Source organism: Populus nigra, chromosome 19, assembly GCF_951802175.1.
Source record: "Populus nigra chromosome 19, ddPopNigr1.1, whole genome shotgun sequence".
Taxonomy (NCBI): Eukaryota; Viridiplantae; Streptophyta; class Magnoliopsida; order Malpighiales; family Salicaceae; genus Populus; species Populus nigra.
In genome coordinates this window covers 2,790,159-2,806,071 of record NC_084870.1, presented here as the reverse complement: position 1 = coordinate 2,806,071, position 15,913 = coordinate 2,790,159, and the positions used below count along the sequence as shown (strand labels likewise).

General features: G+C 36.4%; 2 protein-coding genes across 3 annotated transcripts; one reads left to right on the top strand and one right to left on the bottom strand.

Moving 5' to 3' along the window:
- The first annotated feature begins 302 nt into the window (after positions 1-302).
- On the top strand, positions 303-7,653 carry LOC133680010 (auxin response factor 4). 2 transcript variants are annotated; one of them, XM_062102788.1, is made up of 12 exons: positions 305-1,213; positions 1,300-1,356; positions 1,578-1,763; positions 1,873-1,957; positions 2,037-2,127; positions 2,431-2,595; positions 4,061-4,180; positions 4,274-4,349; positions 5,267-5,429; positions 5,521-6,236; positions 6,322-6,512; positions 7,262-7,653. In XM_062102788.1, the coding sequence occupies exons 1-12, from the start codon at positions 911-913 to the stop codon at positions 7,443-7,445; spliced, it is 2,337 nt and encodes a 778-aa protein (XP_061958772.1). In that variant the 5' UTR covers positions 305-910; the 3' UTR covers positions 7,446-7,653. The 2 variants fall into 2 exon arrangements, with proteins under 2 accessions (XP_061958773.1, XP_061958772.1); XM_062102789.1 differs by lacking the exon at positions 6,322-6,512 and having other exon boundaries at positions 303-1,213; positions 7,262-7,400.
- Positions 7,654-8,193: 540 nt separating this feature from the next.
- On the bottom strand, positions 8,194-15,355 carry LOC133680011 (isovaleryl-CoA dehydrogenase, mitochondrial). Its single transcript, XM_062102790.1, has 15 exons — positions 14,967-15,355; positions 14,781-14,864; positions 14,648-14,705; positions 14,446-14,570; positions 14,283-14,327; positions 13,899-13,947; positions 13,695-13,804; positions 12,986-13,062; positions 12,554-12,604; positions 12,392-12,456; positions 11,707-11,861; positions 10,758-10,798; positions 10,618-10,672; positions 8,954-9,010; positions 8,194-8,593 (listed from the first exon to the last, which is right to left on the bottom strand). Exons 1-15 carry the CDS (start codon positions 15,111-15,113, stop codon positions 8,450-8,452), a joined length of 1,263 nt encoding a protein of 420 aa, XP_061958774.1. The 5' UTR covers positions 15,114-15,355; the 3' UTR covers positions 8,194-8,449.
- Between the last annotated feature and the right edge of the window lie 558 nt (positions 15,356-15,913).

Below are 15,913 nucleotides of genomic sequence, written 5' to 3'. Positions count from 1 at the left end.
TAGAGAAGATAAGACGTGGGATTCTAATAGCTATTTGTTATTTTATTAACAATTATTTTTTAAATTTTATTTTTAATATTATCATATGAAAACATTGAAAATAAAGAAAAATAATTTGAAGAAAAAAAATTTAATGTTTTTCAAAAACTCTTTAAAAACGTGAAAAGAAGGAGAGGAGAAGAGAAAGAGTGATAGAGGGGGATAATTGATAGGAAATCTAAATCCGGGGATCGATTGATAAAATTTGGTGTACGTAGGAGACCAAACACAGATTGAGATAAAAAGAAAAGCAAACGAGAGGGGGAGGGAGAGGGGGGATGGAATGGAATGGTGGGGAAGAGTAGTGTCTAGGCCTGTCCCCTCCACCAAAAACAGTCTTTCTCTCTCTAAAACAGACCAAAAGCAGCCACCACCACCACTACATTGGCTTTTTTTTTTTTTCCTTAAAACTTTTTGCCCTTTTGTTTTCTGTGCTTCCCATGTCTGCTACTTGTGCTCCCTCTTCCCTGTACCTGCAAATGGGGGAGGAATCATTCTTTGAATTTCTTGTTATTATTTGATGCATACTAATCTTTTTGCTCCTTTCTCATCTCATCTCATCTCTTAACTTACTGTGTGTCTAAAGCTAAATCTAAAACTAAAACTAAACACGACCTTCTTGTCTTGTTGTTGTTTTCTGTTCAGCTTCTAGCCAGTCTCATGTTTTGATTATCTTTCTTTCCTTATCCATGGTTTATATCTGATTTCTTAACCTCATTTCCATTCTTCCTTGTTGATCGCATCTCTCTCTGTCTATCAAATTACTTGATGTAAGTTTCTGTTTGGTTATGTGGTTGCTGTACTTGTATTTTTAAGCCCACACTACTGGGACATATTATACACTATACAAACACTGGGTGGGGTGGTGTTCATGGAAATTGATCTGAATCATCCAGTGACTGAGGTGGAGAAGAATTCATTTTGTACCAATGGGGACTCTTCATCTTCTTCTAATTCATCTTCATCTCCAGTTTCCTCTTCAATTTACTTGGAGCTTTGGCATGCTTGTGCTGGTCCTCTCACTTCTCTCCCTAAGAAAGGGAATGTGGTTGTCTACTTCCCTCAAGGCCACTTGGAGCAGCTTGCCTCTTCCTCTCCTTTCTCTCACAGGGACATGCCCAATTTTGATCTCCACCCACAAATATTTTGCAAAGTTGTAAATGTGCAGCTACTTGTAAGTTTCTTTCTTTTCTTTCCATTCTTTGATTCTACTTGTTAAGTTTGCTTCTTTCTTTCTACTACAGTATATTTCATTTGCAGGCCAATAGGGAAAATGATGAGGTCTACACTCGGCTTACTTTGCTTCCTCAACCAGAGGTATCATCTTGAATTTTTACAGTGTAGTGTATATTAGCTCGTTTGTAATCCTTGAAGAAAGTATGCTTCCTTTTTGTTGGCTTTGACTCCTCTTGTTCTTAATAATACACTATTGAATTTGTTCGCTCTAATTTACTTTCTGTTCATATAGTTTCATCTGGAATTAGCTCAGTTTTTATTTTGAAGATGATGGTTTCTTTTCTCTTGGGGATGCCTTATAGGTGGTAGGACAGGATTTAGAAGGCAAAGAACTTAAAGAGTTAGGCGTGGATGGAGAGGGTGACGACGCATCACCAACAAAATCAACCCCACACATGTTTTGCAAAACACTCACAGCTTCTGATACTAGCACCCATGGAGGGTTTTCCGTTCCTCGAAGAGCTGCCGAAGACTGTTTCCCTTCACTGGTGTGATTTTTATGCCTTTCAGTTCATTTCTTTTATCAGACAGTCAGATTAACTTTGTTGCCCAAATTATAACTGTGTTCTTAACCTGATAGTGTTTCTTTATTTGCAGGATTATAAACAGCAGAGACCCTCTCAAGAGCTTGTGGCCAAAGACTTGCATGGAGTTGAATGGAGATTTCGTCATATTTACAGAGGTAAATCATGATTGAATTCTGGGTTTGGTTCAATTCAAGGTAATATTGACAGTATTGTTTAATGTTTATTGCTTCTTAGGTCAACCAAGAAGGCATCTTCTAACTACGGGATGGAGCATTTTTGTGAGTCAAAAGAATCTTGTTTCAGGGGATGCAGTGCTATTTCTGAGGTACGCCCTGGATAATGATGCTGAAAGTGCATTTTTCTCCCTTTGTAGAGTTTGGGCAGAAATCTTGCTTCAAATTTAGTAATTAGTGCATGAGGGAAAATTCTTACTAGAAATCAGAGGTCGCTTGAAAATGGAATCATTTCAATACAAAAGAAAAAGGAAAAAGACAAGAGAAAGAAACAATAGATGAAAGAAGTGGAGAAATGTCAATTGCTGCCAAATCCTCCAGTTTCCTGCAGGGGATGATTGTAACCAAGTGCTTCCCCTTCCAGCAGTTTGAAATTTGTAATCTGTTTGTTATAGGGGCGAAGGTGGAGAGTTGAGACTGGGGATCAGACGAGCTGCTCGACCTAGAAATGGTCTTCCTGATTCTGTTACTGGCAAGCAGAATTCACTTCCCAGTGCTCTCTCCTTGGTGTCTAATGCAATATCCACCAAGAGCGTGTTCACTGTTTCATATAGTCCAAGGTACCAGAGCTATCATAAATTAAATTGAATCAATGTTTTAGTCCTCTCATTTTGTTAGTACTCTTTCAACTTCTGTTGTAAATAACTCACTTTTGTTGGCAGTTGGAAAGACCAATATGCATTGTTTAGTGGGATCTTACTCTTAAGCTAAATGTATTTTAGCATAAACATGTTGTCTACCAGTTCCAAATGGTACTGATAGAGTTCTGTGTCATGCTAATGGCAATTTTATTGTGCACTTTACGATACCATGAATAGGATTTATTTGTTATGATAGTTTGCTGGATTTTTCACCTCATTATTCAAGGGATTAGATTTTACCACATTCTGTGATCCCAAGTTATTCAACTGAGTGATACAAACTGAGTCAGAACATTTGATTGAGATTGTTGGCTCAGGCCAAAAGAGACTGCAATTTAATGCACTGCAATTGGTGAATGTTTTTAAGGTGTCTCTACTTCCTATGGATCAATATCCTAAAAAAATGAGTGGGTGGAACGTATGCTCTTGTAATTTTCATGTTTTGGACTGAATAACAGTTCTTGTTCTTGTATGGAGGTTCAACGCTTTCATTTGATCAAATGTGTAGGCTAATCTGCTGTAGACTATATGTTTATAAATGAACTTCTGACTTGATTACATGTTTTAAAAATAAAAGCTTTTGTTCTTGTAAATGAACATTCACTTACCCCTCACCCCTGTTCATCCAATAAAAATAGACACCAAGAAACATGAGTAACCTAAATGAAATAGGAAATAGGAATCGAAATTAATGTTATCTTCAACAATAACAAAAATCTAAAATATAATTTGCTACTAATAATAATATTCTAGCATTGTTAAATTACAAACAACAAAGAAACTTCTTTGCTCTTGTCCTGTGTCATCATTGCTGTTGCTGTTTCTATGGCTTCTGGGGTTTGTATTTGTTCCACGAGTACCGTGTGACCTCTCAGATGAAAACACTTCCTCTGACAACTAACTATCATTGTTTAGTAGTGATTGGAATTATAGGAAAAGGGAGCATGCAGTTTGCATTGGAATAGGTGCTAATAGAGAGCCTTGAATATAATACAGAGATGTATATGTGTTCCAGAAGGCATTATTTGTTAGAACATTGTCCTCCCCTGTTGATTCCAGTAACATGTATCATATTTAAATGAAATTAGCAGGTTTACCATGTCAGGTGGTGATTTTGCGACTTTGATTCTTTTGACTAAATCAAAGAAAACGTTTAAACTTTCTTTCTTTTGTAAGAAGTTTAGGTAACAGGGGCCCTGGAGGATCGAATAGAAGTGAATTTAAAATCAAATCCATGAGTTCACGTCTTTTGCTAATAGCTATTGCATACATGGATATATTACAGGGATGTAGTTTTCTCTGCAATTCTTGGAAATGTTTTAATTGTTTGTCAGGCTAGTTCTTGATAAAAAAAAGAAGGTTTTTCAAAATTGTTGAATTGCAGGGCCACTCATGCAGTGTTTGTTGTACCCTTCCAAAAGTATATAAAAAGCATCACCAATGCAGTTTGCATCGGGACAAGATTCAAAATGAGATTTGAAATGGATGATTCTCCTGAAAGAAGGTCTAGTATGATTCAGTTAAATGGCAAGACTAATTCATTTTCCTGTGGTGATATTCTTTCAAAGAATATGATATTCTTTCTGCCTTGTTGCAGGTGTAGTGGTGTAGTAACTGGAACAGGTGACTTGGATCCCTATAAGTGGCCCAACTCAAAATGGAGGTGCTTAATGGTGAGAGTTACAGTTTGCTTATGTATCATTCTAATTGGATGATTTTGTTTGCCATGTTTCTTCACATAGTCCTTCATTTCATCTACCACCTCGAATTCAATCTCTTTTGGTTTGCATCTAAATAGATCAAGCCTCCTCGTTGAGCTTCTCAACCATGGTTGCTTTATGAAAAACATATAGTTTCTCAACATTGATTTTCACCTGTCAAGAGACTTTCTTAGTTGAAAGTCTCTTAACAATGAAGTAGAAGAAGAAGAAAACAAGAGAGAAAAGAGAGAATTTATAACTGAAAAATCAACTGTTATTCTTGTTACTTGAGGAATATATCTTCATTTTGTAAGCTTTTTAACACTTGGTCCTGACAAGTCCAAGATCTTTGCAACTAACTAACTAACAGTTTCTGCGACATCAACAAATATTAGAAATAACAGAAATTGCAAGCTAACTAATACACGGCCAGAGCATCTCTAAATGACTATCAGAATCAAGGATCACAACACCAACTAATTGTCAACTCACACAATCCAGTTATTGATGACAATCTTTGTTCTTTCTCAAGATTTTGCGCTCTACCAGGCAGATACTGTTCTCAACATTGATTTTCACCTATTTGTCAGGATCACTAAGGAAATTCCCTTGCCCCCACATAAGCCAATTGTTGATGACAACCTTTGTGCATTCTGAAAATTTTGCAAAATCTACAGGGCACACATATTGTTACATCATTGAATAGGCAGGTTTTTGTGTAGGACTTAATATATCTTGTCAAGGAATACTGCTGCCTTCGCATGCATGCCATTTCTTTTCTTCGCATTTCCATTGTTTAGTAGTGAAAATAGAAGCTTGAAAACTGTTGGTTATCTTTTGACCTTTTTTGTGATCTATTTAGTAGACTCGTGTGCTCTACCATTTAACAGGTTAGATGGGATGAAGATGTCATCAGTGATCATCAAGAACGAGTTTCCCCATGGGAAATTGACGCTTCTGTTTCACTCCCACCCTTGATTATTCAATCTTCACCAAGGTTGAAGAAACTGCGGACTGGGCTGCAAGCAGCCCCACCTGATAAGCCCATAGCTGGTATAAATCTTTAACTAAGAGATCAACATTCCTCTTTTCTTTTTATTTACTTTAATTTCTTTAGCTTTTAAATCTCTTTTTCCTGCTGCAGGAGGGGGTGGGTTTTTGGATTTCAAGGAGTCTGTAAGATCCTCCAAGGTCTTGCAAGGTCAAGAAAATGTTGGTTTGCTATCACCTGTGTATCGATGTGATACTGTAAACCATCCACTGGATTTTGAGGTGCGGAATAAAGCACAACAAAATCTCATATTGTCAGGAATAGAGAAGGCTAAAATCAGTGAGTTAACTAGAGCTCACCCTGCCACCCACACAGGATTCATGGAATCTGATAGGTTCCTGAAGGTCTTGCAAGGTCAAGAAATACGCTCGTTGAGTTCTGTTGGTGCTTTGGGAAAGCCCAATATTGGACGCAGTTCTTTCCAGATGTATCCAGGACCAAGACCCGCTTTCTATCCTGTAGCAGCGGAAAGCCTTAGAAGTATGTACTTTCCCTATGGAGATGTATACAAAAATGGTCAAGATCCCAGAACACAATCTTATGCTATCTTCTCTAGAGAAAATGCCCATTTCAATACATCTTCTATTCAGACTTGTGTGGTTAGGGAAGAAGTTAGAAAGTCTAATCAATCAAGCGAGTATAAGACACAAGAAAGTATTTCTGCTGCACCGGCTTTATGTGCAAATCTAAGAAACCAAAAGGATGACTTTTTTAATGGGAATGCTACTGGCTGCAAAATTTTTGGGTTCTCCTTGAATGCAGAAACATCTCCAAATTCGCAGAACACTAGTAAGAGGAGTTGCACAAAGGTAAGCTACATTAGAATTAAAACTAGACAGTAAATTACGATTTCTTGACCTGGAGCCTGCTCATTTTAACATAAATTTGTTGAAGGTTCACAAGCAAGGTAGCTTGGTCGGAAGAGCTATTGATCTTTCAAGGCTGAATGGCTATAGTGATCTCTTGAATGAACTAGAGCGACTATTTAGCATGGAGGGTCTTTTACGAAATCCTGAGGAAGGATGGCGAATCTTGTATACTGACAGTGAGAATGATGTTATGGTTGTCGGAGATGACCCATGGCTGTAAGTGTCTGATGAAATTAGTGATATGTTATCTGCTATCCAATAAATTGGATGATTACGTCAATTTAACATGCCTCCTTAGCACCTTCATATTATTTTAAGTGAGCCTTTGGATTTGTTTTAATGTGATATTTAGCAGTGCTAAGCTGGCAAGTAGCACGCAAATGCTAGTGGGCATAGGTAGAAATGAGAGGTAGTGCTTTTCTTTTAGATGGTCATTGCCTGAAAACCCAAGTTTTTTGTAGTGAAGTACATGGGAGAAAGATGCATTATTGTTGATATGCAGGAATGGCCAGCTATGCTATGAAGCCTACCTTCTATCTCAAAAGTTCAAATTGTCTCTAGATTCACTTGTGTGCACGTTTGTATATTCAAGGAAGAAGGCAATTCATTGGAGTAGAATGGTATGGGAAGGAGGTTAAAAGCTTACCTGTCTATTCTTAGTGCATGTTCCCTGTTTTGATGGAAAAGCAAAAGCGCCTTATTTTCTCAAGGCATGCCCAATGATTTAAACTTGGGATTTGAACACAATGTTAAATTCCCATTAGAATGGAGGTGCCAGATCTTATTGGTTGGTGGAAAGCCCTCGCACTTTGTACAGCTCAAGTTCTAGATTTCTAATGAGAAAAATGGACGATGATATTGAAAATTGAAGCTTATTTTTCATTATCTTTCTGATTGATTAATAAATGCTGTTTTTGACTCTTTCCTAGGCGATGATTACTTATGGCTAGTTTTTCTGGTGACAGTGAGTTCTGTAATGTGGCAACCAAGATCCATATATATACCCAAGAAGAAGTGGAGAAGATGACCATTGGAATTACTGGGGACGATACTCAAAGTTGTTTGGATCAAGCACCTGTGATTATGGAAGCATCCAAGTCTTCATCAGTGGGCCAGCCAGATTGTTCGCCAACAGTAATAAGGGTTTGAAGTTCGTTAATGAAACGAGTACTATGCTTGCTATGTTTGTGCAACTTATTGTTAAACACCTGAATCTAGTTGTGTATTCTGTATCATTCATGTTCTGAGTTCCGCAGTGAATGGAACCTATTGAAGCTTTTAGGACTTGTATGCCTCTCTTGGCCCTCATATACGAGGATGATTGAAGTCTGTTATGGAACCAGTGATTTCTTTTTCATCTAGTATGTGTAGTACAGGTGGTCTTATTATTCACTGATTGCCGCCATGGATCACTATGAACTTTCAACGTTGGCCTGAGGAAATATGGATTAAACGTCCGAGATAATTCTTGTAGAGTTTTGTGCTCGACAGTGCATCTGATGTCGTTTGACAACTCAAACTACCAAATGGATACGCTAGATGCTTGGGCAGGATTAGATTCAAGCACAGTGTCTTGACGCTTAGATAGGTGTAGCCAAGATGACGAGGCAGGGGTGATTTATGTTGCTTTACCCCACGCGCACCAACGGATTTTATGATCACCAAGAACTCTAATGTCATAGAATCTCCTTAGGGCACCATCTCACCCCCGGGGATTTGTAATGTGCAAATACGACGATAAAGCTAGCGTTGTATGAACAGGTATTTAGCCTGTTCAAGCATAGAGATGGAGGAGCTCACAATTCAAGCTGAAATCAAACCTGGATAGTTCCATTTACTCAACAGAGTTTACCCTCTATTTCTTTCTTACAATCCGAAGAGTGTAGGCTGTGGAAGCTGTGCTGCCAATTTCTAAGATAATTTTTATAGTTGTAGAAAAATAAAGAATTATTCAACAATAAGAGTAACAGTGAAAGAAAAGTTGTTTTACTAGCATTCAACACTGTCTTCCATAATTTCCTGTTTAGCTCGTATACAGAAGCCAATGACAATCCATTCTATGACAATGGTCGCCCCGCTATGAGTTTCATACTGAAACTCATAGCGGGGAAAAATATGCTGCCGCAGGATGCCCTAGGCAACATGCTACCTCTTTACTGCTTAAAGAGTTCACGACCAATGATCATTCTTCTGATCTCACTAGTCCCTGCTCCGATCTCATATAGTTTTGCATCTCGAAGAAGACGACCAGTTGAGTACTCATTTACATATCCATTTCCACCTAAACATTGTATAGCCTGCAAAAGTGGATCTAAAAAGGTAACCAATTTTGAAAAATCATAAAACATAGAACTTGCATATAGCATATAAATCTGCTATCCTGTCTGGATTGCTATTTGCCCTCATCTGAGCGGAAGCACTGAAATAACTTGTCCGTAATCTTTCATCATGGCAGGAATAAAAATGATGATTCAGATGGCCAGGGGCAAAGTGGTGCAGGAAAAAAAAAACGTTGAGGGCTAAAAAAAGGACATGTGCAGTGAAACACAAATATTTCAGGCTCTTTTTATGTTTGTACAAATTCATTCGATTTTAGTGCTCCTACTGAACATGAAATTTTGAAATTCATAAACAAAAGAATGGGAGTGCTCTTTCACCTGCAAAGCAACTTGGGTCGCTCTTTCAGCCGCACACAGTATGACTCCAGCACAATCCTGAAAACATATATCCACAGAAGTTGTTGCATTGCTGAGATCAAACATTTTATAGTTGTGTATATGAGATGATAAACAGCCCATACAAAGGAAAGAAATAAAAGAAAAGGATACGATATGAGGAAAAGAAGACTTTTATCAATATGAAGGCTTGAAAAGAAGAGAGCCTGCATTTACTCCACAAATAAGAATAATAAAGTGGCCAATTAAAGAAAACAAGAAATTTCATGAAACACAGACAGAAGGTCACCCAAGTAAACATTGAGAGAACAAGAACAAAGAGATTTTGGGGTGCTCCGTTCACCAACAAAAGATGCTTTTCATTTTTCAACTCTAGTTTTCTACTCTACTTTTATTTTTCAATGGAAAATCAGAAAACATGTTATCCATTAAAGTTTCATAACATTTTTCAAGTTAGAAAACTAAAATACATGTTCAAACTACAATAGTTTTTCACTAATAGAAAAATAGAAAAAATGAAATCCAGTTCAAAATGCATTAATTTTTAAATTCTATTTTATCCAACAAAATATTAATTCAGTCCAAATTTTACATGTGGTTTATTGTGAAATAAACAATATTAAAATATAAATTCAGAAATTACAGTTAAATTAACCCTAAAAAACACATCATTTCAGAAAAAAAAAAAAAGGTTTAGCATGCCCCCCTCATCTCAATTTGGCAAACAAAAAGAAAAACTTGATAGATAATGTAAATCAAAAGCAAAACAGCAGCCCTTATTTTGCTCCACCAACAATCGGGTGATGCCAACACAAACTTTGTCAAGTATTCCACCAGTACAACTACAATAACACAAATTTCAATCAACCTTCGCTTTCTCATTGAAAAGCCACTCAAAACCTAACCATCAAATCAGATCCATGAATAGATAGTGAAAGAAAGAGATTGGGGATGAGGGGGAGAGAGCCAAAGAAGTTACAAAGGGTGGCGGTGCAGCTGCTTGGTTTACAAATTGAGGAAAGTTTAGATTATATATAGGATTTAATTGACATAACCCAAAAGTGACGAGGACGTTTGTCCAAAAAATATCATTTAGTTATAAGAGTTTGATAAGTTCCTTTTTAGTTCAGCTTTGAAAGGGAGAGAATTTTGGAAAACACGCCCAACATGTTTTCCAATTCAATGCTTTATCATGAAAAAATAAAAGAATTTTTCTGTTTTCCATTTTATAAAAATATGCATTTGGACACAAAGTTCATTTTTCCTTTTTTTCCAGGAAAAATAGAGTGCTACATTTCTGAAAAACCCCTTATCTTTCCAGTCAAGTAGCCATCCTTACCGGGTATATACCACAATAATCATTCCCAGTATATCCCATCAACAGAAACTGTGACAAAAATATTGCAACAAGTGTATCGTGGCAGGTATTCATAATATCTATAATGTGCTGAGACAACTAGCAACAGTACTGAATTTTATGAGTAAAACAAAGAGCTCTCATGATGCAAACCACATTCTTATGGACCTCTACATCCACAAGAAAAAAATTTCAATCAGAGTTCAAGTCATATGGGGTTTCAATATACTAAGTAGCAAACAAAAACAGAAGAAACATCAACATCTAGCTATGTGAATGAGATCATCACCTTAGGGTCAATTCTACCACTGTCACAATCCCTTGCGACAGAATAAACATAGGACCTGAAATGTTCAGAATTATTAGTCGCTACCATACAAACATCCGAATTTAGAAAAGTACAGTACAATATATTATTAGGATACATACCTTGAAGATTGTAAGGAAGTATACATGTCAGCAATCTTCCCCTGCAAATGAAGATCAATCAAAATCTATATCTATCTATCTCTATGCGTGAGTAAACCTGATGCACCAGCTGAAAGTGCATCATGGTGATGACGTGTACTAGCCACATGTGCAAAGGGATGAAGTAAAAGCTTAATATATTTTTTCATGCGTTTGAAATCGCCAAGTGTAAAATCATAATTCTTTATGTTTCTCATTATTCAGTCTCTTAAATTGTTTCTTAAATCTTCTCTTAAAAGTAAAATGATATTTTGGACTAGCAATTTGTTTATTTCAGCTCCTGAATTTAATTTAAGGGGTCACAATTTTTTTATCCTTTCCATTATTATTCATAATTTTTCTTAGTCTTTTTTTATCTTTTTAGGATTGTCGCCTATGTAAAAGGAAAAATCAAATGTAAAACTATACCAAGATATTTTTATTTTCCAACTATAAAAATATGTTTCTCAATTTTGTAAAGGTTCACCGATTTGAAATCTAACTATTTTCTCAATATTTTTATCCTTCCACACCCAACAAGATGAAAAGTGAATATACAAGAACATGAAAAAATTTGAACGCATGATTTTTTTCACATGAGGGGTTTTCAAGGAAGACAGGTTTACTTTAAGTTACTAGAACTTGCAATAACAAATCTTAACGAAGGGCATCGAAACACCATTCATGACAATGTAACTTGCTAAAGCAACAAAAAAAAAAAAAAAAAAAAACCAAATATGATAAATTCAACCATCCCATGTGATGTCAAGTCTATCAAATTACAGTTCATAACAACAGGTCATGGTAAAACATAAAGAAGAAAACTGGTGAAACTCCCACAACACAGGAGCACACTATTAGTTACAGATTAAGACCCAATAAGAACACCAGCTAGACTGCATTAGAAAGTTTGGGTCACCAATAGTTATACCTGAATAAACTGAAACTCTCCAATTGGATGGCCAAACTGTTCTCTTTGTCGAATGTAAGGAAGAACAACATCAAGACATGCCTGCATGATGCCAAGTGGCCCAGCAGCCAACACAAGCCTCTCCAGATCCAGCCCTGACATCATGACATACACACCTGAAAGAAAAGGACAACTATTGATGTTTAGAGAAAAAAGTAAAGAGGAGAGGAAAGCAATCTATGTGATGCAAATTTATTATGATAAATGTGATTTCTCCCCGTCAATTTGAACAAGTACAAAATTGGCTGGTTCTGCACACATAAATCTCTGACTATCTGTGCATCCTTCCTTATGATCATGATCACTAACAAACTAACACAGTCATTTAAGAATGTTTCCTGTGAGAGGCTGAATCCTTGGAGGTATTTAAAACCTAGTTTATCTCCAGTCACATTTATCTGTTACCGATAGTCTGGCTGAGTTGCTTGTGTCATGATCCCTAGACACACATCAACTTTGTTTGCAGTGACAAGCAATCACTGTAATTAGACATCGAACATCTTACAAAGATCTTCCTCGAAAGAAACACAAAATAGTATGAAAGAACCTTGTCTAATTACAGTGACAAGCTGTCACTGTAATTAGACATCGAACATCTTACAAAGGTCTTCCTTGAAAGAAACACAAGAAAATAGTATGAATGAACCTTTTCCTTCCTGCCCAAGAACATTTTCTTCTGGAACAAAGCAATTCTCAAACACAAGCTCACATCTGCTCAGACCATCAACCATATTAGTAGGAAGGAGGGAAAGAGGAAGGTTGATGTACAAGAAAATAGAAAACACCAGTAAGAGCATTCTTAACATACGTATCACTTCCTCTCATCCCAAGCTTGTCTAATTTCTGGGCAGTGCTAAATCTGCAGTCATCAGTAAAAGACCTTCCATAAGTCAAGGGTTCAAATTCTACTTTTCATTTGTCAGTGTTTTTACGTTTACCATGACAAAAAATGCCATATTTATCCTTTCTAAAACATTTAAGGATTTTTTTGAATAGTCTCAGAAATAAATCTTCTCAATTGAACAGTTCTTTTTCTTTGAAAAATCATTTTTGCTTTCAAATTTCTACACAAAACTTATGTAATTATTATCCATTTAAAGACATTCAGGTGCAAATAGTGCTTAGGAAAATTTTAATCAAATGAAAGGCGGTGCCCAGCTCATTCAGAGGGAAGTGTCTAACAAATAAGTCCAAAGAACAAGTGGCTTTCCATTTTAATAGAAAATGATGGTTCAAGTACCCAGGCATTCCCTTCTCAATGATAAATGCCGTGATTCCTTTTGATCCAGCTGTGATATTGGTTTTTGCATAAACAACCTGTCCCAATTCTAGGCATTACTTTCAACAAACAAAAGATGACTTTATAGAACAGAATATGATACAATTAGTCAACATCACACTAATAGTTGCATGAGGTAACCATCATGTAGTAGCTATACAACCAAACATTAATGTCTTCCAAAAAAAGAAAATTGATAGGGATATCAGTCATAGCAGTAGAGTAGGAATTGTCTTTTCAATAGATCAGAAAAGGAAAGGGGGACAACTCATACACAACCAATTATACTTTCGAACATGCTACACAAGAATTCCCAACTGAAATCGGTTTTCTATTGCAACAGGATCATATAAAATAGTTTGTTTTCATCAGTTTGTTTCATCTCCAATGTTCTATGCATTCACATGCATTGGCTTATTATTTAAAGCTCTTCAACAGCATTATAAAAGATATTACACAACTCATGTTCTTGAGAATATAAATAATAAACAATACGAACTGGAAGAACAAAAAAGGATGTTTAGCAATTTGGATCCATCATTGAGTTCATGTGCAAGTCTAGTTTCCCAAGCAACTCATACGTTTATCAATCCATAAAATTGTGCATTATAGACATGCATTTCATAAGAAGGGAGATAAAGGGAGTTGGGAGGCAATACTGAGAAGTTACCAATGTCTGAGCAACTGGCCCATTGGTGCACCACATCTTGTTTCCATTTATGATATAGCCTCCATCTACACGATCAGCTTTGCATTTCATGCTAACAACATCAGAGCCAGCTGAAAGAAGACAGTAATGAGCCAGACTACAAATCACCTAAAAGAATAGCTAGAAATCCCAGCAAAACATAAGCTGTGCAAACATATGGATTACCATTGGGTTCACTCATTGCAAGTGCTCCTACATGCTCTCCACTAATAAGCTTCATAAGAAGAGAATATCAGACAGTAAAGACAAAGTATTTGGGAGGGGGGAACCCATAATTGCGAAAATCATATTTATCAATTTAAGATAGGAAATAGATGGTCCGGGTTCATATCCCTACCTTGTTGAAAGGACATAGAAATTTAACATCATCAACTTCATTTTGCACATAAATTAATAAGAAAACTTTAGTGTGATCTTTACGATTGTAGCATGATGATCATTTATAAATATAAGGTATATTTCTGAGAAACCGTTAGCAGTAGAATGAATTGGTTATTAAAGCGAGGAGACCAAGGGATGTTGGAATGGAAAAGGAGGGAAAAAAATAACCTTGGGCAAGTATTTTTGTCTTTGAGCAGGATTTCCATTCCTCACCTAAAAATCAGAGCAGGCAGCAGGCAGCAGGCATTAAGGAAGTAAGAAGTTTCAAGACAGTGAAAAAAAAATACATTAGAATAATGGGAATATGGAATAAGGGACTTGTCTAGTTTACCAACTGATTGATGCAGAGGTTAGAATGGGCACCATAAGAAAGGCCAACAGATCCTGAAGCACGACTAATTTCTTCCATTGCTACGCAGTGGTATAAGTAACCAAGACCAAGTCCACCATATTCCTCTACGAAGGCATAAGGAAAGGAAAATTAAGAGGTTTCTAGGAAGAAGAAATAGACATTGCTGACCCTAAATCCTAACCTGGTGCAGTAATCCCATGTAGATTAAAGTCTCCCATGAGTTTCCATAAGTTGACTTCCTAGAGAAATTAGGAGGAGATGAATCAAATTGATTGAATAATTCTCAACAAAAAGAAACCCTTTATTTAAATCACCTTGGGGAAATAATTTGATTGGTCTATTGTGGAGGCATGAGGCGCTATGTTTTCTTGAGCAAATTGAGAAACACTTTCTTTAAACTGTGGAAAAGAAAGAAATAACAGATCATTTAGCAAGCAGAGAAGCAAATAAACAACAACAACAACAGCAACAACAACAATTAAGAAAGAGCAGAAGAAGACCTGGAGTTGAGTATCATCGAAGAGAAAAGAGGTAGAAGCGGTGGAGAAAGAAGAGGCAGAAGGAGGAGGAGGATGTGGGAGTTTTTTCTTGTTTGTATTTAAATGAGACAGAGACCTCCTCGCGGCCGCACCAAACACTCTCTGCATCCTTACAATTCTACCACGACAGGACACCACACCAGAAAGACAGAAAGGGGGAGCGATCGAGCTACAACTATTTCGCTTCCCTTACGTTGTTTCTGAACTGTGACGTGGAGGATATACATTTGACTCAGCTTTCATGTCTATCTCCATTTTTTTCTTTATTCTGTTTGTTTTCTTTTCTTTCTAAAACCAAAGAACATGTTTGGTCATTTGTCTTTTAGGTAGTGATTCATTAGTGCTTTGATCTTAAAACAGAGTAATCTTTATGAAGAATACATAAGTTTTGAAAAAAGTAATCTTATTTAATTGAAAACCAAGAATTGGCTATATATACCCTTACAAGTAATGTAAAACTAAAATAAAACAACCATGTCAAGCAAACTTTATGAACATAGTTACAAGCTAATAAATAGATCATTATAACATACACTTTCTAATCAATAGGGATTTAACACAACATTAATTAGAAATAACGGACAACTTAACATTCTCCCTTAAACTGATTGCTACTTAGCGATCAATTTATATCTGGCTCTGGACACACTCCCATCAATCCTCGCAGCTGTAAAAATGCATCTAGTTTTAGTGGTTTAGTCATCACATCTGCTATTTGATCTTGAGTACCACAATAAATCATCTTTACAGTGCCTGTTTTTGTAAGTTCATGAAGAAAATGAAAGTGAACATCTATGTGTTTACTGCACCCATGCATTACTGGATTTTTGGAAAGCTTAATTGCTGAATTGTTATCACAGTAAACAATAGTAGACTTACTTTGAATATGTCTGAGCTTTTCCAGAATT

Bases quoted from the DNA above. Each gene is read 5' to 3' on its own strand.
- LOC133680010 (XM_062102788.1), top strand. From the start codon at position 911: ATGGAAATTGATCTGAATCATCCAGTGACTGAGGTGGAGAAGAATTCA. The intron at 1,214-1,299 runs GTAAGTTTCTTT...TTTCATTTGCAG, and splicing joins TTGTAAATGTGCAGCTACTT to GCCAATAGGGAAAATGATGA. The intron at 5,430-5,520 runs GTATAAATCTTT...TTCCTGCTGCAG, and splicing joins ACCTGATAAGCCCATAGCTG to GAGGGGGTGGGTTTTTGGAT.
- LOC133680011 (XM_062102790.1), bottom strand. From the start codon at position 15,113: ATGCAGAGAGTGTTTGGTGCGGCCGCGAGGAGGTCTCTGTCTCATTTA. The intron at 14,571-14,647 runs GTTAGGATTTAG...ATGCCTTCGTAG, and splicing joins ACATGGGATTACTGCACCAG to AGGAATATGGTGGACTTGGT. The intron at 13,063-13,694 runs GTAACTTCTCAG...GAATTGGGACAG, and splicing joins GGCCAGTTGCTCAGACATTG to GTTGTTTATGCAAAAACCAA.